Genomic DNA, 21526 nt, shown 5'->3' on the forward strand with positions numbered 1-21526 from the left:
CATGAACATAAACACGCGCACATGGACTGAAGTCACTCATTTTGCGCTTTTCAAATGTAGCATTTTTTATCTCACAAATGGGAAACAAATTAATGAACACATTTTACATTTATTTTAAAAATGCTTTTTTACAATTTTTTTTTTTTTTCATACTTGCTTTATTTGTAAGTACATATCGTTATAATTTTAAAAAAAAAGAAAAATGGAAAATTTGAGGAACTCCTGCGATCTGCGGAAATGCCCCTCTCCGAATTGTTTTTTTTTTTTTTTTTTCCCCCCCCCTATTCGGGCATCCTTACACATGCAAAAATTGTCAAAATGGGGAAGGTCAAATTTGCAGGAAGGTACAAGTCCCAATTGTATTCTTTTATTATTTTTTTTTTTTTTTTACACACGATAATGATGGATGAGGAGTTTTTATGTACTCGAGTGTATGCCATTATGGTAACCTTTTACAAATACTGGTTCGTTCTTTACCACTCGAAGTATTTTTAAGCTTCCTACCCACTGGCTTACACCCCTGGTATTCATTTCCCTGCGCTTACAGTGTAAACCCTGTTGGATGCTTCCTCTCTTTTTGCTTAATTTTACCGATAGGACAATCCTTCTTAGCTGGAGGAAATGCCTCCCTTATGTTCGTGCGACCAAATGGGGAATTATTCTCTACCAGAAATGTGCACTACCGTCGTAATGTTGCAACCCGCCCAAGGGAGGGACTACCACCCTTATGTGAGCACTAGACAGAGGGTCTTCGCCAAATGCGTAGTACTATACATCTGCTGGATTCTTCCATATGATCGTAGAAACAGCGGAAGACGGGCAGGAAATCCCCCATTTCTCATGTCCATCCGCTCATTTCTTACGCAATAGGTTTAAAAAAAAAGAATACACACCATTGTGGTGAACCACAAGGAGAAACCTTTAAATAAAATTGTAAATTGAGAAAATCTCAAAAGTGGATGAGAGCTGTGTTAAACTAAAAATTCGTTTGCAGGATAAAAAAAAAAAAAAAAAAAAAAAATTAATAAAACATACACATATCTGTAATTTTGCTTTAGAAGGGCACAATGTATGTAGACAGGGGGCATGGGCACATACTCCTGTATACACGCCTCCATTCATTCGTGTACAGGTGCGTTTGTATGTTCACGCATAAAAGCCTTTTTTTTTTTTTATTGACAACAGCTTAGTGTGCACCTCCTGCGGGTCGAGCAGTACTCGGACACGCTAAGCTTTTAAAAAAATTGTTTCCATTTGGTGCAAACAGAGGGGGGAACAAAAAAAAAGGGGGTAAATAGAAGGGGGTTGGAATAGACTGGGCAAAATGGCGTAAAACCATCGCCGCAGTAAACTAACTGCCAAAAATATCAAAGAGGAATAGTTTATTCAAGTTGTGCTCAAAAATGTTGAACTTTTTCATTTCGCCAACGTTCATTATGTTCGACGTGTCCACAGCTTCCTTGAAATTGTTAAGGGTCATTTCTTTCGCTTTTACAAAATCGGGGCTCTCGTTATCGCCGTTTTGTTCAAAGGGGGAAGCAGAATCCTTGCTAAAAACTTCGCTCATATTTTTTACCACGCTGTTATCATTGTCGTTGTGGGGCGAGTGTCCCTTAGGGTAGCTGCGTTTATCCACTTCGCCCAATGTGCCATTTAAGCCGTTTTTATCATTTTTATTTTGGGAATTTTCCCCATCCGCCTTCCTATCAGCGTCGTATGGTTTGTGCTCATTCACAGCTTTCAGAATTTTTTTATTCTTAACATTGGGGTCTTTGGCGTATTTCTTCTTTATCTTTTTGAATGCGTTTTTGGCGTTTTTCTTCACAATTTCGATTTTTCCATTGTCCATGGTGTCTGTATGTCCGTGCTTCTCCTGTTCATCTTGTTTTCCCTCTCCCTTGAATACATCGTCACTGCTAGAACTTTTGAGCTCTTTGGCGGGGGTTCCATTATTGGCCTCCTTTTCTGCGCGTCCGTCATTTTGTTCGCTTCGATCGGACGGTTTCTCATTTTTGCTGCTTCCTTCCCCACGTGCGGAATTTTTTTCCCCTTTGTCATTTTCTGGTCCTCTGGAAGTACTGTCCGATTTAGTGCCCTTACTTAGAACAGGCATATTGCCGGAGTAATCCCTGGTGTTATTTGGGTCAATAATTTTTTTTATTTCCTCTCCGGATAGGGTTTCCTTATCGAGCAGTGCAAAGGCTAAATTGTCCAGTTCCTTTCTGTGCCTTCTTAGGATTTCTTCGGATAAGCTTTTGCCCTTCTCTACCAGCGCCTTCACCTCCACTTCAATGGTGGAAATAGTTTGAGCTGATAATCGGTTTGAGGAGTATCCATCTCCCATTCTTTTCTTATAATTCAGTGGGCCCAGCTTGTCTGACATTCCCCACTCGGTTACCATTTTGTAGGCAATTTCGGTAGCTCTAGAAATATCACTAGAAGCACCACTACTCGTTTCAGATTTTCCAAAAACGATTTCTTCTGCGGTTCTTCCACCCATACAAACAGCCAATTTTGCTTCCATTTGGCTTTTAAAATAGTTGTGCCTATCATCCACTGGTATTTGTTCTACGTACCCAAGGGCATTGCCTCTTGAGATAATGGTAGCCTTATGTATTGGGTCCGTCTTCGGTTGAAGAAAGTACGCCACGATTGCATGTCCAGCTTCATGATAAGCAGTAATTCTTCGCTGATGATCGGACTGTCTTAGAGATTTTCTCTCTGGACCCATGGAAACTTTATCTCTAGCTTCGAACAGCTCCCCAATAGAGACTACACTTTTTTTATTTCTAGTGGCTAGAATGGTTGCTTCATTTACCACATTTTCTAAGTCGGCACCTGAAAACCCAGGAGTCAATCTAGCTATCTTGTCAATATCTTCTGCTTTTAAATCACTTTTAATTTTTTTAATATAAATTTCTAGGATCCTTTTCCTTCCATTAACATCAGGTAGGGGGACATAAACGATTCGGTCGAATCTCCCAGGTCGGAGTAGAGCACTATCCAGTGTATCAATTCGGTTGGTTGCACCTATAACCATAATATGGACAGTGTTGCTAAACCCATCCATTTCAACCAGCAACTGGTTAAGCGTTTGATCATGTTCTCTCTGACCAGCGCCATTCACAGAACCGGAACTTCTCTTCCCTCCTATGGCGTCAATTTCGTCAATAAAAACGATCGATGGAGCAACCGACCTTGCGTGTGCAAATAACTGTCTTATTCTTTTTGCCCCTTGGCCTACATATATTTCGATGAACTCTGGCCCAGACGTATATATGTATGGGACATTTGCTTCTGTGGCTACTGCCCTAGCTAGCATGGTTTTTCCTGACCCTGGAGGACCAACCAGAAGAACTCCCTTAGGCATTCTTGCGCCCATTTCTTGGTACTTTTCTCTATTTCTTATAAAGTCAACAACTTCAAGGAGTTCCAACTTTGATTCATCAATTCCGGCTATTTCTTCAAATCGGATTGGCCTAAAATGTGGAGAGGAATTTTTCTGGGACTGATCTTTTATGGATACCTTTCCATTTTCACCTTTTTTACTTCTGTCATTTCCATAGGGTTTTAATGACGCTGAATTGTTGCTTGTGTTAAAATTGGAGTTGTTAAAATTGTCTTTGTAAAATAATTTATACGTTATTATGGTCATGAAGAATGGCCAAATGGCAAAGCCAAAACATATGCCCAGAAAAAATATCATAAAATAATTCCATTTTTTATTCCTCTTTTTGTTAAAGAAGTTTTCGTAATATTTGTACTTCCTATTATCGTTGTTTGATTTTTTTGATTTCCTCTCGTTTATTCCTGTTGCCTCTTTGTTCTGTAGCAACGCTGAATTCTCCTCATCGCCGTTTTTGTCTGATCCTGTTGACACGAAGCTTTCATTTTCATGCTTGCCATTCATAATTCTCTTCACCGCGTTTTGGTAATGCTTGAACATTTGTTTGGTCTACGGTTTTAGAAGAGGGAGGAAATCAAACCGCGGGCGATTCGCATAAATATGCAGACATACGCCTACATGCGCGGGTGCTTATCGTGATTGGCTCACAACACGTGTGCATCTACTGTTGCTTCCTTTTGGGAAAATGGGTGCAGGTGAGGGGATACCTTCTCTCCCTAATGTGACAACACGTTACAGAGTGTGACAGTGCCTAGGAAGGGCTAACATGCGTAGTGTGCCCGAACCCGACACGCACTCATCCGCGGCAAAATAAGCCTGTTCGACAATTGCCGCTTTGGCCTATTCAAATTTCCCTATTTTTTTGCGCTTTAAAAGTGGGGCATTACGCTGGCGCGATGCGTATACACAAAAAGTACCTGCACAGTGGGGACGCTCCCTGGGGGAAATAAAAAAGCTGAGGCTCAGAATGATCACTCTTATTCCCATTAAAAAGGAGTAGCCCTGCATTCACGCATACAAGAACGCTGGTACCATTTGGTTATTTACTCCGATGTACGGCTCAGGAGCTTCAAGATTCTTGCCATTATTTTGTGACAATCCGCTTGTGCCGCTTTTGTACCTTTGTGAAAATTGCGCCATACAGAAATATCATGTTTTGTGAAACATTATATTTTTTTTCTCTTTTCGTTGTGCTGTTCGTCAATCCACTTGGTCGGGATTTTTTAAATTTAACCCACACTGTGTTATTACCAGTAATTAAGTGTCATTCTCTTTCTTTTTTTTTTTTTTTTTTTTTTTTACACCAGTGCGCAGTATGCTATATATATGTACCGTTTCAAGTGAGCAGTTTACCTTCCGCAGAAGCGCCGAATGGGCTTACGTTGCGAGCGCCACCATCTTATGCTGCACTTCAACTGAAGAAGGGACATAAACCTGTGTTAGCCATATGCTAAAGCAGCAGGCTCATTGTATAGTCCTCTAATTATCGCAAAATGTATGACACATTGTACGCTTACCTTTTTATCTGCCCTTGAATTATTCAAATTTGGTGCAACTGTGCCCTAGTAAAGGTTTACGTAAAAAACTTTTTTTTTCCTAATTAACCGCTTCTCCGTAGCACCCGCTGAATTTTTCTGAAGTGGGCAATTCTTTTTTTTGTGGAATCCCTCCATTTGTTATGCACAATTGTGTTTTACACGTTGTGAGTAGGGTATCGCGCATCCGCCATTCCCCCGTCATTTTTGCTTCTACTCAGGGGGGCATAAAACGCGTACAAATGAGACGCTCCTCCCATCAGACGGTGATGCTTCCCAACGTGTAATCTTACTTTCCCACCTTGCATGTAACACGGATCTTAGCGTTTTTTTCCTTTTTTTTGGGGCAAATCTTTTAAGCAAAATGATTCGGTGGAAGGCTTTCTCTAAAGTGAGGCACTTTTCCGGTCTCACCAAAGTAGTAAATTTGAGAGAGCACCAAGATGAGATAATCAGCTGCATAGAAAAGGTCAAAGTGGTGAACCCACTGGTGCATTGCATTACAAACAGAGTAACAACGGAAAAGGTGGCAAACAGTTTGCTAGCATTTGGTTCTTCTCCAGCCATGATTGACAACCCAAAGGAAGTGGAACAATTTGCACAAATATCCTCCTGTACCTACTTCAACCTAGGTTTGCACACAAGTCAAGTGGATAACGTACAAGTGCTGGAAAAAATGAGACAGGAAAAAAAGAAGGAAGACTTTACTCTGATAATCGACCCAATAGCCGTAGGGGCAACACAGTACAGGACAGACCTAATCAAAGACATCATTGTTAAGTGCAAGCCAAATGTCATTAAAGGAAATGTAGCTGAAATATATTACCTAGATAAAGGAGAGTTTTTAGGAAAAGGGGTAGATAGCAACAGTACTTCAGCACAAAGTGATATAATTGCTAGTGCAAGGAATGTTGCTTTGAAATATAACTGTGCAGTTGTAGTCACGTCGAAAGCAGATATCATTGTTAGCCCCTGCTCAAAATATGTATCCCAAATTAATTGCGATTTAAAAATTTTGACAAAAATTACCGGCTCGGGGTGTTCAGTTGGTGCACTGTGCGCTGCCGCAACTGCGGTTATTCCTCAGAACCCCTTTATAGCATGCACGGCTGCCACGCTGATTTACAAGTTGGCCGCTTTTAAGGCTTACGAAAAGGAGACAGGCCCAGGTACACTCAGCCATAAAATAATTGACAACATTTACTTTTATTCCAACAACCCGCACTTTATGAATTTTCAAATTGTGGACGTGTATGCGGGGAGCTGATTTGGCCAGCTAATTTGGGAGAACTATTTTTTGGGGAGCTGATCTGCGTCACCCCAACACGTCTTATGCTCCATTCGTGTGGTCCCCTCGGACTTCCCTTTTCCTGACCGCAACTTTGCCCATTATTCATAAGCAACAGAGACAAATAGTCAATTAACAGATTCGATAAAAAAAATGGTTTCAACCAAATGGTTGAGTCATTTCCCCCGCTGGAACGAAAAAAAAGAAGACTACAGCGGGGGTGCCAAAGTGGCGTGCAATGTGATGCAAATAAAAGGTGTTCATAAAAAGGGCTAATGGAAGGGCTAAATTGCCTCACTACATTGTGTGTGTAAATGCCTCTCCGGAGGTCACCCAGGCGCAGGCGAATTCTCCAGAATGAAGCTTTTGCGCAACTTGGAGTCCTCCCCCATGAGGGAGAAGATCAAGTTGTTGGCCCGCATGGCGTCGTTAACAGTTACCCTAATCAGCTTGCGTACGCTCGGATCCATGGTGGTGCTCCACAGTTGGTCAGCCATCATCTCCCCGAGTCCCTTAAACCGTTGTATTTCGTACCGTTTGGAGAAGGTAAAAAATGCGTTACCACTCAGGGGGGAAGTGCTAATCGGGGTGTCCGTAGTCTGCGCGGCATTTGTGTTGTCCGTGTTGAGACCCTCCTTCTGCGTCACCCCGTCGGTGCTGTTGTATCGAAAGTTCAAATTGTCCAAACTGGTCAAACCGTTAAGATGGTCGTCACTTGGGATGTTACCCCGACGGGTAAGCGCCCCCTTCCCCAAATCGACGCTCCTCTGTTCAGCGTGAGAAGACCTATCCTTCTCCAACAGTCCCAGTAGGACATTTAACTCATCATCTGAGTAGGTATGGATAAGTGTCTTAGAATTCCTTGTACTCACATTGAACTGCTTCATTACTCTTTCCTTTATAGTGCTGTCAAAAAATCGGTTGTATGTGACTTTGTACAAAGGTGGACAGGCAACAAAGACATTTCCATTTTGTATAATATTTTTTTGAAATCTGTATAGAAAGGTTAGGAGGAGTATTCGTATGTGTTCTCCATCCACGTCGGCATCCGTCATGATGATAATTTTTCCATACCTTAGGGGGGTATCAAAAATGGGCGTTTTCTTTTTATTCACCATTGCGTTGTTAACTTGTCCATTTTCCTTCTTGCAATTTTTTAAATCATATTTTTTTTTGAGATCTTTTTTTTTATTATTGAGCATATTTTTCCCCTTGGCCATTTTGCTGTTCTCACAACTGACACTCAACCCGATGGCCGTTATTAGAGATTTCAATTCCGAGTTTTCAAATATCCTTTTATTATTTTTAATTTTCTCTACGTTAAGTATTTTTCCCTTCAGAGGGAGAATCGCCTGTATTTCTCTATTCCTGGCTTGTTTAGCACTTCCTGCAGCACTATCCCCCTCGACGATGAAAATTTCATTACGATTTATGTCGTCACTTATGCAGTCAACTAATTTTCCAGGCAATATGGTCGAATAATACTGATTATTTTTAGACCTGATTAAATCTCTGGCTGCCTTGGCTTCCTCATCACTTACCTTAGCCTGTAATGCCTTCAAATAAATTGTGTTAAGCAAATTCGGTTCGAAATCGAAAATTTCAGACAATTTCTCAAAAATGGCACTTTCCAAAATGGGTTTTAAAAAGTGGGAGCCGAGTTTAGTTTTTGTCTGCCCTTCAAATTCTGGGTTATTCATTTTGATCGACAAAATGGCTGTCATTCCTTCCCTTATGTACTCTCCTGGTATGTTCACAAAATTTTTTGTTGCCTCGTTTTTTTTTATATTAAAATTTACACACCTGCTGATGGCATACTTCATCGCATCTACGTGGGTCCCTCCATCCGTCGTGTTTACATTATTCACAAAGCTGACGATATACTCATGGTACTGACCTTGTGTCCATTTCAGTCTTAAATCTATATGAACATTTTTCTGGTGACAGGAGATGCTAATAATTTTATTACTGTCTTTGAACAGGCTTGCTTTATTTTTCGTTAAGCTTTCCATGTACTCGTTTAGCCCCCCCTCGTGCTTTATCACTTCGTAGGGGTAGAAATCCATATTGTTGTGATCCGCTGCGTCTACAGGAAGGGTCCTTTTCTCATCCGACGCGTCCACCGCATCCGCTTCGTTCACCTTGGAGATTGGAACTGACGCCGCAGCTTTCTTAGCCGCCCTTTCATCGTAAAAGTAGAAAGTGAGCCTTTCATTCAGGTAGGCCAGTTGGTGGATCCTATTTTTTATCAGCTCCGCATTATGCCTAATGCTGTTCTTAAATATGCTGTGGTCCGGCTTGTAATGTATCTGTGTACCTCTCTTGCTAACTGGGCAGTCCCGAACACTTAGAGGGGTTGCTACTTTTCCCTTTTCCAATTCGATGCTGTGAATTTTGCCACTTCTAAAAACATTTACTTTCATGAAACTGCTCAGGGCGTTGGCAACGGACAGTCCGACTCCGTGGAGACCGGACGAAAATCTGTACATTTGGGATGCACTTTTTTCGGATGGTTCCTTTTCGTTTTTTTTTTTGGAAATTTTTTCGTCCAACTTTTCCACCAGCTTTGCCTTTCCCTTCTGCTCCCCCTTTGCACCCCGTTCGTCTTTCCCGACTTCACCGCTCAGGCTTGCCACGGAGGTTCTCTCCGCCAACTCCTCAGCAGCTTCGTCATCGACAAACTTCGCCCCGGAATGCAAAACAGTCAGAACCGTTTCTAGAGCCGACTTTTTTGTCTTCTCATGAATGTCACAGGGTATGCCCCTTCCATTATCTTCTATCGTAACACTCTCATCTTCGTGAATAACAATTTTAATTTCATTGCACTCGAAGTTATTATATTCGTCTACCGAGTTGTCAATAATTTCAAACAATATTTGGTGTAGCCCTTTCACGTCTGTATTTCCGATGTACATGCCAGGTCTCTTCCTCACTGCTTCCAGTCCCTCCAAAATGACGATGTCCTTTGCGTCATAGTCGTTACAACGGAAGGGATGACGGTTTTTGTGCTGCTCTCGTCTTTTCCCTTTTATTTTATCCGCACCTATGATGTTTGTAAGAAAGTAGTATTGTTTTCTCTTCTTCACTTTTTTCCTATCATATGTACTTCTTTTTTGTGAAAATGTTGCCACATCACTGGGTGGTGGTGGACAGGGTTCTTTCCCCTTTACTTCCCTTCTGAGGAATTTCCATCCTCTCAAACGGCCGGTCGTGGAGATGCCAGCGCGGCATGTTTTCCCCTTCGTACGAGTCAATAGGTGTTCCACTAGGAGGGCGAAAATCGGAAGGGACTTCGCCAGCCGCATGTTCATCATAAGTTAGCTCGTAAGCTATTGGGCGCGTTTAATTCCAGCCACTTGGGGGAAGCAGCATTAATTACCTCCTCCAAGCCACCGTTTTCAAACATCACAGTGAAACTTCTCCTTTTATTTCTTATATCCCTTTTATTATTTTTTTTTTTTTTCTCCTTTTTTTTTTTGGCTGTCCCCCCCCTCCTGATTCACTCCCGTGATCGGCATTTCATTTCAGCGCAAAAAATGGCTAGCCCAATTGTCAGCCGGGAGGGGAATAACAGAGCAAGGAGGCGAAGTAGCGGCTACACATTGAGTACCATTAGCGGAATGTACAATTTTGTGTGCAAGAGAAAGAAAAAAAAGTATGCATTAATGCGAGGGAGCTAACCCCTCTGTACCATGTGAAACGCCTCATTTTTAGAAAAAACTGGCTGTGAAGGTCACCACCGTTTACCCCACCTTGGGCCACCGGTATTCCCCTGTAAACGCACCTACACCTTTACAACTTCGCCCGAAGGAATCATCACAAGGAAAGTGTAAATTATTACCTGTTCTTATTACCCCCTTTTATTTAACTGTGCCATAAATACACTAAAAAGAACAACTCCATTTTGGCATGCAAAGTGGACTTGGAAAATAAAAAAAAAGTCTACCCCAATTTCGCCGCAATATCGCTGTCCCGCCTATCTTATTGAACTCCTCAGAAGAAAAAAAAAAGACAAAAAGGGGAAGGGGCAGATCATTTTTTCCATTTCCTTCGCTTTAACATTAATGCGCATATAATTATTTTGGATGGGCTGTCATATTCGTGATGTGCCACCAAAAAATGATAACAATATTCAGACTGCTTTTCTCTTATGTTCTCTCCCAAAAAAATTTCCCCTCACAATGAAACTTAATTAGTTTCTCCAACTTTAAACGCTCCAAGAGCAGTCAATTTATCTACTCGTCAATGTCGCAGGAGGTGTATGTACAGGTTCGCCCGCACAGTGTGCACGTGTGTATATACGCTTCTGCGTCGTTTCACCTATTTTTGATGATGGCTTGGGGTATTCCCTTCAATTTTGCTCCCTCCATGTTATTCAGGGGGGTTACGTGTATTGGTGGGATAGACCTAAACCAATTATTTACCATCGCTTTGATGAGCAAATACATTCACGCAGTCACACCTACACAAATTGTATCCTGTTTAACCCACGCCCACATCACAACGGGTCGAAACAATGGCGCCCCTTTTTCTTCTCCTAATTTTGACCATTTGTGTGCAGAGCATGGATCCAACAAAAAAGGGGAATGAAAATTTCCCGCAGAGAAATCAGATAAATGAAGAAACCAACTTTGACTCAGCATTCCCAGCATTCAACATACACTACAATGTTGAACCGAAGGACTGGAGGCACATAGAGTTGGTAGAAAAGGAGAAAAATGACTTCCTGCTTGACATTAAAAACGAAATAAAGTTAATGGAAGAAGATAAAAACAAAATAAATTATGTGCTGAATGTTCAGAAGCAGCAATTGGAAGAGTTGCAATTTTTGCTAAATCGCATGAAACACATTAAAAGGAAGAGTCTCATGGGAGGATATGGGGAAAAGAAACTCAAAGTGGACCTTGTTGCCATGCCGCGGTACCTAAGGACTGGCACTGTTTTAAGCGTTGACACCCTTGGTGAAGAAAATATACTAAAGGCATTTAACGAACTACACAATTATAACTTAGACAAGTCCAGATTAACAAACCGGGGGAGTTTCTACCACACTTTGGCAGAACAGTGGGTTGGATGAAGCCAGAAAAAGGGGGGAAGAAAAATGGATTTCCGAGATGGGCGCCGTGGGGTGCGTGTAATAGGGCTTTTTTTTTTTACCCATGTGATTGAATTGTGCCGAGGCAAAAAAAAAAAAATGCCTCAACTGCGGTTAAGCAGTTGGCCTCTGTCTTTTCGCTTTCTTAGCTGCTATCTTCGCTTCGGCCCATATTGTTGCGCACCTTTTTTCCAAATGTTTGCAAAGAGCGCGCGCCACCGGGGATCAGAGCACCGCTCTTCTGTGCTGCCATACACTTTGGCCAGACCACCCCTTGAAGGCTCTCGCCAACGGGAGCCGCTAAACGTTTAGTCTAATCAAACTTAAAATCGTTTCTAAATTGAAACGACGGAAGTTACGAACTGTGCACTGCGTTTTAATTAGTGGAACAAAAAAATGGCACAACAGGAATGGAGGGAAAGTGATCGGAAAAAAAAAGGGGGGGAAATGGAAAAAAAACGAAAAAATTCGGAAGGATTCCCCGATTGGTATGCACACAAACTGTCCTACACGAATTAGCACTAACGTTGAACAGAGGCATAAAAAAAAATAATAATCATAAAATTGTGAAGCAGCTATATAAAGGAACGGGCGAAGCCCTTTTTTTGGTGGTTGTTCCTTATTTGGGTTGTTGTGCTTCCCTTTTATTGCATAATTCCCATTTATTGTGTGTGTACACTGCTCCATTCTTTTTATTTAAAAATTTTAGCGGGGTAGATTGATATTTTATTTTTTTTTTTTTTGTTTAATGTGCCAGTGTTTGTCCTTCAGAATATTGATTTTTTCGTACATACACATGTGTGACATGGTAAAAAATTTGTGTAATTGTGTACACAGTTCCCTTTTTTTTTTTTTTTCAATTTTTTCTCTGTGACCAATTTTTTCGGGCCTTTTCCTTTTTTTTGGACAATTCTTTTTTATGCAATTTTCCTTTGACACATTTTTTGTGACAAAATTTATATTAGGGCAATTTTTTTTTTTTTTGTGGACAATTATTTTTTTTTTTTTTGTGGACAATTATTTTTTTTTTTTTTGTGGACAATTATTTTTTTTTTTTTTGTGGACAATTATTTTTTTTTTTTTTGCAATTTTTTCTCTGTGTGACAAAATTTATATTAGGGCATTATTTTTTTTCTTTGGACATTTTTTTTTATTGAACACGTAAAATGATCATTAAATTTTTTTGTTATAGTTTTTTACCTTCATAACATTTTTTTTCCTTTGTAATTTTTTCTGTGTGACACATTTATTAGAGCATTTTCTTTTTCTTTGGACAACTTTTTCTGTGACAAATTTATATTAGGTCACTTCTTTTTTTTTTTTTTGCGAAGGAGAAGAAGCGCGCATATGTGATGTGATACTGGTGGGCGCTAGAAATGGACAACTTTGCGCGCAAAAAAAAAAAAAGCAGTAAAAGCCTTATTTGGAGCCTTTTTTTTTGTGGACGCTTATCTTAGCAACACCTGTGTAAACTAAAAAAAAATTTTTTGAACTTATGTTGATTCCACACAAACATGTAAACAATTTAATACAAAACAAAACAAGAAAAAAAAGAAAAAAAAAAAGAAAAAGCGAAGAAAGAATGGAAAAAAAGAAATGAAGGAAGGGAAGTCCTTCTGTTCTTATACTGCACAGACCTTGTGGTTATTTATGTCTTTCAGAGGGGAACTTATTCAATGTTCTACATGCCATGCTACATTTGATGGTAACTTATATTCTTTCTATTCCGCACTTTATTGTTCGCTTTTCCTCTTTGGCCAGGTAGTGGTCGTAGCCGTTCATTATGTAAAGTAGAATCATCTGTAGAATCTGCTGCTGAATACACTGTCGAGACGTCCGTAGAATCGTATGTTGAATTATATTTTGAGTCTGTTGTTGAATCACTCTCTGTGAACAAATCATTGTTGCGCTCGGTGGATGATCTTTTCCTTCTTGTGTTGCTTCTTCCACGGCCGCTTCCAAATTGGTTCACTAATTTGTTATGGAACCAAGAAGGTAAAAGATCATACTAAATAAAAGGGGAAAGAAGAGAAAGAGTGTCAGGGGTGGAAATATGAATTATATATATATTCATATATGTATGTGGACATATATATATATTCCTATTATGTCTATTACTTTATATAAAGCATAAGCAACTGCTGGTAATCCTAATGTTCTGGCAATTGTACCAGACACGGCAGCGGCGACGGCGTTGCTTGGACATTCTGATGTATGTTTTAAAGAACATTTTAATTGTATTAGTTCCTGAAGACTATGCTCTTTAGCCATTCGCCCAAAATCTGTACACCATTTTTCATCCTTATCACCTTCACAGTGTCCTTTCATATATTTATAGGCTGAAAGAGCTCCGTCGAGGTAAGTGGAATATTCTTCCTTTTTGCAGTTAGAGTCGGAAGTTTGGGGATTTTTTGTGCATTCCTGTATAGTTGCATAGTCCCGAGAGTACTTATATATTTTTTCCATCTCCTCGAAAATGTCCTTACTAATACCCTCGTATATATTACTACAACTTCCCGTAACCATTAAGTCCTCCAATTTATTGTATACTTCACTCATAGCTTCGGAGAATTGTGTAGAATCCTTCATCGTGCTGAATAGAGTACCCCCCATCCAATAATAAAAAAATTTACACTTATCATCCATGGACAAATTGCTTATTTCCATTTTAGGCGCCTTACAGTAGGCACCCATAACTGCGTCGGCATAACTTCCACTGCCTTGGAATTTCTGCACTACACTCTGAAGCCCAGTTTTTACATTATTTACGTCACCTTCCTGACCACTACAAAATTCCTGATCACTACTATCGAAAGTATTGTACGCGCACCGTGAGGGTAATTTCTTCGAGCACCGTTCCTATGAATGTAGTTAAGGAGGAATGTACATACAGTGTATATTTCTATTATACTATGGAAACAATATTACATGAATAGTATGTGAACATATATGTCCATTTTGAGCATATGGAAGTAACCTTCAGTAGTTGCTGTGCCCTCTCCGCCGTTGCTTCAGGTCTCGATGCCCTTGCAGGACATGTTGTAGTAAGCAGTTTTTCCGGGTCGTACTGATTATGCTTCTGTGCAAGATCCGTACAATATGGATTACCCTTATCGCGCGTACAGTCATTTTGTACACCTTTATAAACTGTAATAATCCTCTGCAAATGGTTCATATATTTCTGCACGCACGAAGATCCATCATCCTTCAAAAGTCTCAGTATATCATTATAGTCGTACCAGTATTCGAATACTATTTTCCTGCCCTTGATAGTTCCCTCATCCATACTGCTAGTATCTAACATTTCACATTTATGTTTCTGCAGAAACTTCTCCAATGCAGTGATCACTTCATCTATTACATCGGAGAATGAGCATCCTTTGACTTCCTTCATTAATTTGTCCAAAGCCCAGTAAAATAAGAAATTACACTTTTCCTTAAATGACGTACCCCCTTTTTCTTCTTGGGATATGCAACTGGAGGCCTTCCAAATTTTATCCTTATAGCTGTTAATTTCGGTACATTTGTCTAAAGCACTTTCTAACTCCTGCTTGAATTCACTATCACATTCACCACAGTCCTCACAGCTATTTTCAAACTTATTATAGAATTCCCTATATGATGTTAATTTCTGTAAATCCCCATCCTACAAATGTAACGAAAAAAATGTACACATATGTTTTCCTCCGTATTTTTATATTTTTATTATAGTATGGATGTTGTACTACAAAAAATTTATGTATATGTCCACGTTGAACAGGAAGAGAACGAACCCCTAGCGTTCCCTCTCCTTCTGCCGATCCTGTCATTATGTTCCTATGTACACTTATTTCGTATATAAATATTTTAGTGTACAACCCCTTATGTACTGAATTACATGAAATATACCGTATGTATATATTGCATATATATGTAGATATAAGAATTATCCGCCGCCCCTTCTTATGATTACATATATAAATTGAACTCCTTATTTCTTCCTAATAATGTGCACAAATTCGTACAAGCATCCAAGTAATCATAATGTATTGTATACATATATGTGCATGCATCAAAATTATTATATGTATATACAAGAACACCATTTCCCCTTTTATCAAAATTTTCATGATACATTATTAATACATTTTCTATTTTTGTGCTACGAAAATTAATAAAAAATTATTATCATATATAGTATGGCGAATATGTACAGAGCAACATTCTTTCCTATTTAAATATACACACATTTATACATATATACTACAGAGCGTACATTTATACAATGTGGTGAAAGAAAGTAGATATGATGCGCAAAGAATTGTATTCATTATTTACTAAGAGGAATGTACCAGATTTCATAATAACACCTTATAATATACTCCATTCTCATCATTTATTATCATTTAATAATAATAACTGCTTCTCTTCCTTCATCTTTCACTGCTTGTTAGTTTATTATTAATAGGTCATTTATATAAAAAATGAGTACCACATTACTTGAATTTTCTCCCTACTCCTTCATCCAATGCACACTACACTACCACGTTTTTATTTACCTACACACCTCATCTCTTTTCTTTACTTTTTTCCTTCCCTCTTCCAGATGAGTTTACCCTAAATAACCTATAAATATATATTGGATGTGTACACTCAGCACGAATTGAGCATCCTTTCTCATAAATTGATATCACATTCTACGTATTAATACACTTTCCTCGATTATTCAGCTTTTATATGTTCACAATGGATAGGAGGGTTTAGGGTTCAGGGTTTAGGGTTTAGGGCTTAGGGTTTAGGGCTTAGGGTTTAGGTTTTTGGGTTTAGGTTTTATGGTTCAGCGTTTAGGTTTCTGTGTTTAGTGGTTAGTGTTCGGCGTTCATGGTTCAGTGTTTTGGAGTTTGATTGTCCAGGGTTTCGGGTCTCATTGTTCAGGGTTTAGGATGTAGAGTTTGGGATTTAGTGTTTAAGGTTTAGTGTTTAGTTTTTAGGTTCAGGTTTTCGGGTATATGATTTAGGATTCAAGGTTTTGTTTTCAGAATCCAGGTTTCATAGTTCAGGTTTCAGAGTTGAGAATTTAGGGTTTAGTGTTTAGGGTGTACAGTTTAGTGTTTATGGTCTAGAGCTTAGTGTTTAGGGTTTAGGATTCAGGGCCTAAGATTTATGGATTTAGGGTTTCATTATTGAGGAATCAGGGTTGTAGAGTTCAGGATTTAGGGATTAGTGTTAAGGGTCTAGGTTTAAGGGTACACTATTCGAGGTATAGTGTTGAGGGTTCAAGATTTAGTTTTTACACATCGAGGTTTATGGTTTAGGGTTCGAGGGCTAAGTTTTATACATCAAGGTTAATGTTATAGGCTTCGGGGTTCAACGTTTATTATTCCATGTTCAAGATTCAGGTTTTAGAGTTTAGGCTACATTGCTCAAGGATTAGGGTTTAGGTTTTAGGATACAGGATTCAAGATTTAGCGCACAGTGTTTAGGCTTTAAGGCCAGGGTTGGGTGTTTAGTATTCAGGATTTTGGTTTCGGGGTTTTGGGTTTAGGGATTTAGGGCTTAGGATTTACGTTTTAGGGTTAAAGGTTCAGGATTTAGGGTTTAGGATTCATGGTTGAGAGATAAGTGTTTAAGGTGTAGATTTCAGATTTTTGGGTTCTTGACTCTGCCTATAGAGCTAAGCTATCCTAAATACCTTCTGGATACCAGAGCATCTGCAGGATCGCAGATGATGGACATAGAAATATAAGGCCTGAATCCTAGCACCTACCGACAAAACCCTAAAGCCTGAACCCTAAATCCTAAACCCTAAACCCCTAAACCCTAAAATCTGAACCTTGAAAACTGAACCCTGAACCCTAAGTATTCATCCAAAAAAGCCTGAACCCTAAACACTAAACAATAAATCCTAAACTATAAAACCCTCAAGCCTAAATCCTGAAACCTAAAACCTAAACACTGAATCGAAAATTCTAAACCCTTAACCCTGAACCCTAAACACTAAGCCACAAAGGCTGAACCCTAAACCGTAAACGCTGAACCCTAAACCCTAAACCCTAAACCCTGAACACTAAGCCCTGAAAACTAAACCCTAAACCCCTAAACCCTAAACCTTAAACCCCTAAACCCTAAACCCAAAACCCTAAACCCTGAACACTAAGCCCTGAAAACTAATCCCTAAACCCCTAAACCCTAAAATCTGAACCTTGAAAACTGAACCCTGAACCCTAAGCATTCATCCAAAAAAGCCTGAACCCTAAACACTAAACAATAAATCCTAAACTATAAAACCCTCAAGCCTAAATCCTGAAACCTAAAACCTAAACACTGAATCGAAAATTCTAAACCCTTAACCCTGAACCCTAAACACTAAGCCACAAAGGCTGAACCCTAAACCGTAAACGCTGAACCCTAAACCCTAAACCCTAAACCCTGAACACTAAGCCCTGAAAACTAAACCCTAAACCCCTAAACCCTAAACCTTAAACCCCTAAACCCTAAACCCAAAACCCTAAACCCTGAACACTAAGCCCTGAAAACTAATCCCTAAACCCCTAAACCCTAAACCTTAAACCCCTAAACCCTAAACCCAAAACCCTAAACCCTGAACACTAAGCCCTGAAAACTAAACCCTAAACCCCTAAACCCTAAACCTTAAACCCCTAAATCCTAAACCTTAAATACCCTTTTCTCTGAACCCTAAACCCTAAACTCCAAGTCCTGAACCTTGAATCCTAAATCCTGAATCATGAACCCTAAACCCTAAACCTAAACCCTCAACCCCGGAAACAGAACACTAAACACTGAACCTCAACCCTAAGAACTGAAAAATAAAATATAAACCGTAAAAAGTTAATTGTAAAACATTAATCTCTAAACCCTGAACCCCCAAGGTTGAACCTAAAAATGTGAAACCTAAAACCTGAACACTAAAACCTGAAACCTGAAATCTTCAATCCTGAAACCCTGAAATTCTAAACCCTAAACCCTGAAGGCTGAACCTAATCCCTGAACCCTAAACACTGAACCCCAAACACTGAACGCAGAACGCTGAACCTTAAATCCTGAACTCTAAACATTGAACCCTAAAGCCTGACCCCAAAACCTGAAGTCTAAGCGCTGAGCCCTAAACCCTGAAATTTAAGCACTGATCGCTAAACCCACAACCCTAAGGACTGAACCATAAACCCTGAGCAATAATTCCTGAACCCTAAACCCTGAACACTAAACAATAAACGCTTAAGCCTAAACCCTAAACCCTAAAAAGTGAAAGCGTGTGCCATAAACCATGAACCCTGAACTCTGAGTCCTAAACCCTGAAACCCTAAACCCTGGAACTGTAAGCGCGGAAACCCTAATCCCTAAAACCTGAACCGTGAATCCTAAATGGGGAACCATAAAGCCTGTACCTTGTGATACACATAAAGAGAAGATAAAGAAGGAAATTTGTATACTAATGTATATAATATAATGTAGTTTAATAAGAGGACATGTATGCTCAAGTGGTAGAGAATATATTGCTTTTTCATATGAATTGTTCATTGTATAATCATCATAAATGGAAAAGGGTGTGTTATGTTGTAGAAGAACGTATTATTATTATTACATGGATGTATTTTCGGGCTTTTTTCCTTTATATAGTTAATATAAGTCCTTGTGCGTTTTTCTTCTCCACTTATTTCTTAAATGAACACTCCGTTTTCTATATAAGCAGAATATAAACATTCACTGAGAACAAAAGAGATATTATGTGTATGAACTGTAGTATACATACTAAGGGATTTTAACAAACATTTTTTTTTAAAATGTTAGCATGAAAATGGAAATTGTGCCGGAAAAAAATATTTCACAAGAGAAAAAAATATTACACTCCTCTATATGTGTATATGTAAGAAATATAATATGGATGTAAATGATCATGTAATGTTCGAATACAAACAAGTATTAACAAAAATAATTAGGAAGTAATGTAACATAGATGGAATAAACAAGCATAATTACAATTCAAATAATATAGGACATATATGGGAAATAAGAAAAAGGAGTATATAGAGGAGGAACTGTGATTACTCCCACTTTATTATTATTATTATGTATAGGGGTCTCATGTATGTATAAAGTATACTTCTGTTTCTGTAAAGGTTGAACAGTGCATAAAACTGAAGGAAATGAGAACCTCATGAGCACGTGTAATTACAGTCTTGCGCACAAAGCTCTCCCATATATCTTCTACTTGAATATATGAGAAATACATTTTAAAATATATTCCATAAAAACAAGAATATATATGAATCATAATGGTATGAGGAGAAGTACTACACACTTGTCCCTTATTCGAATTGAATGTGCAAGTATTGTATATATAATTCTGGAGGCACAGATCAATGGAGGATAGAAATGCATGTGTACACTTCATCATTACCACTTATAGGAAAGACAGAAACCTGTATTATATTCAGATTGGGTATATGATATGCTTAATGGAGGTAACGGCCCCATAAACTTTGGTCAATGTATCCGCAGCTTGCAGGAGAAGTTAAGTGAATATGAACAAGTGCAAGGGAAGACTTTTGAAATTGTGAGTGCCTGGGAACTTGTGTCCAAAATAAAGGGTAAGGGTTCATCCGATAATGATATCTGTCTTTGGTTCTACTATTGGTTGGGGAAATTGTTATTTCCCATACTGGGAGATAAAAAAATCTCGACTGTTATGGATATAATTTACACAGCATGTGGAGAGTCGACCCTGAGAGATAATTGTACAAAGGGGGACATTCATAATGACGAAGGTGATTTCTATAGTAAGAAGAGTAAATTTGAATTAGAACAAGACTCCAATCCAAAACAGGACCAATTACAGAAGTATTATGATTCGTGTGACAGTGACTATAAAAGGCAAGAAGGTCGACAAACTGCTCCTAAATTTCCTTCTGATGTACAGAAACAATGTGCTAACAGCGGTGGAAGTAATCCTACAAACCCATATTGTACCAGATTTATGGATACATATGGAACGTACTGTCACAAGGAAGCGTCATCAGGATTAGTGTGTACACCAACAAAGCCCTCTGCTGAGGATGGTTGGAACCCAGGTTCTTCTGGACCAGGTTCTACTGGACACCAGTCTCCTGGTTCTTCTGCACCAGGTTCGACCGCTGTGGTAAGTGCAATCAGTAATGCTATTAGTGGTGTTTGAATGCTGTGAATGTAAGGGGAAAAAAGCACTAAAGGGGTTGCTTTTTCTTCTACTGTGCGTACACGTGAATTCGTATCTACATATAATATTTTATCCATTGCAAAATAAAAATACATAGCAGTATATATATAAATTCCACCCACCTAACTCCTTTACACCTTTTCCGCCCATACGTATGGTCCAGCCCCTTCACACCCCCACCCCTTCCACCACCCTAGCGCATCCCCCGATTTCATTACATTCATTACAATTTATAGAAAGGATGTTTGGGTATTTTACCCTCGAAGGTAATATATAAAGAATTAGGTGATGCCATTAACCACTGCACTACGATTTCAGTGTCTAACTTGGGAGAAGTACAAAATTCACTTACAAATACAGTAGGCCAGTTCCATGGTTTAGGGGGCTACGAGCAAGCTACTACTGGAGCATATTGCTATGCGTCGCAAAATAAGAAAGGGGAATCATCTGGGGACACGTACTGTAACGCGCTATATTATTGGATAGGGAATACGCTATTCTTTTCTGTGAACGAACCTGGCAAATTTTCTGAAGCTATGAGAAAAGTCTACGACGAACTGAAACAACTGAGAGGACTGAGCACTAATAACAAATGTGAGGTTATGTACAAAAATGACAACATTAGCTGGGATATTTTCACCCAAATGAAAACAATATATGAATATACGCAAGACTACAACACTATAGAAAAGTGCATAGTGGATACTGAAGCATGTGGGTCTAACTGCACAAAGGAAGAATATTCCAGTTACCTGAACGCAGCTGCTGATGCATATAATGCAATTAAACGACATTGTGAAGGCGACGGTGGAAGTGGAAGTGCAAATTCCACTGAGAAGGAATGGTGTACTGAATTCAATAGATGGTTCCACCAGCAGGGGGAAGATGTTGCTCCTAGCAGCAACCCTATTCTTGAACCATCAGTGTTGAAGTGCAAATTAAAATACACACCAGAATGTACAAACGCCTCCATCACCCCTATTGCTGTATCCACTACCCTTGCTACAAT

At 39.2% G+C, this 21526-nt stretch overlaps 4 protein-coding genes across 4 annotated transcripts; 2 read left to right on the plus strand and 2 right to left on the minus strand.

Annotated features, from left to right (window-relative positions):
- Positions 1 to 1351: 1351 nt before the first annotated feature.
- On the minus strand, positions 1352 to 3946 carry PCOAH_00052700 (Cell division protein FtsH; the record flags this gene model as incomplete). Its single annotated transcript, XM_020062050.1, has 1 exon — positions 1352 to 3946. One exon carries the CDS (start codon positions 3944 to 3946, stop codon positions 1352 to 1354), a length of 2595 nt encoding a protein of 864 aa, XP_019917572.1.
- A 1359-nt stretch (positions 3947 to 5305) lies between these two features.
- On the plus strand, positions 5306 to 6208 carry PCOAH_00052710 (Hydroxyethylthiazole kinase; the record flags this gene model as incomplete). The annotated part of the gene is made up of 1 exon (XM_020062051.1): positions 5306 to 6208. One exon carries the CDS (start codon positions 5306 to 5308, stop codon positions 6206 to 6208), a length of 903 nt encoding a protein of 300 aa, XP_019917694.1.
- Positions 6209 to 6558: 350 nt separating this feature from the next.
- PCOAH_00052720 (DNA topoisomerase 2) lies at positions 6559 to 9534 on the minus strand (the record flags this gene model as incomplete). The annotated part of the gene is made up of 1 exon (XM_020062052.1): positions 6559 to 9534. One exon carries the CDS (start codon positions 9532 to 9534, stop codon positions 6559 to 6561), a length of 2976 nt encoding a protein of 991 aa, XP_019917813.1.
- A 1211-nt stretch (positions 9535 to 10745) lies between these two features.
- On the plus strand, positions 10746 to 11306 carry PCOAH_00052730 (Uncharacterized protein; the record flags this gene model as incomplete). The annotated part of the gene is made up of 1 exon (XM_020062053.1): positions 10746 to 11306. One exon carries the CDS (start codon positions 10746 to 10748, stop codon positions 11304 to 11306), a length of 561 nt encoding a protein of 186 aa, XP_019917507.1.
- Positions 11307 to 21526: the final 10220 nt, after the last annotated feature.

Source organism: Plasmodium coatneyi, chromosome 14 (assembly GCF_001680005.1).
Source record: "Plasmodium coatneyi strain Hackeri chromosome 14, complete sequence".
Lineage (NCBI taxonomy): Eukaryota > Apicomplexa > Aconoidasida > Haemosporida > Plasmodiidae > Plasmodium > Plasmodium coatneyi.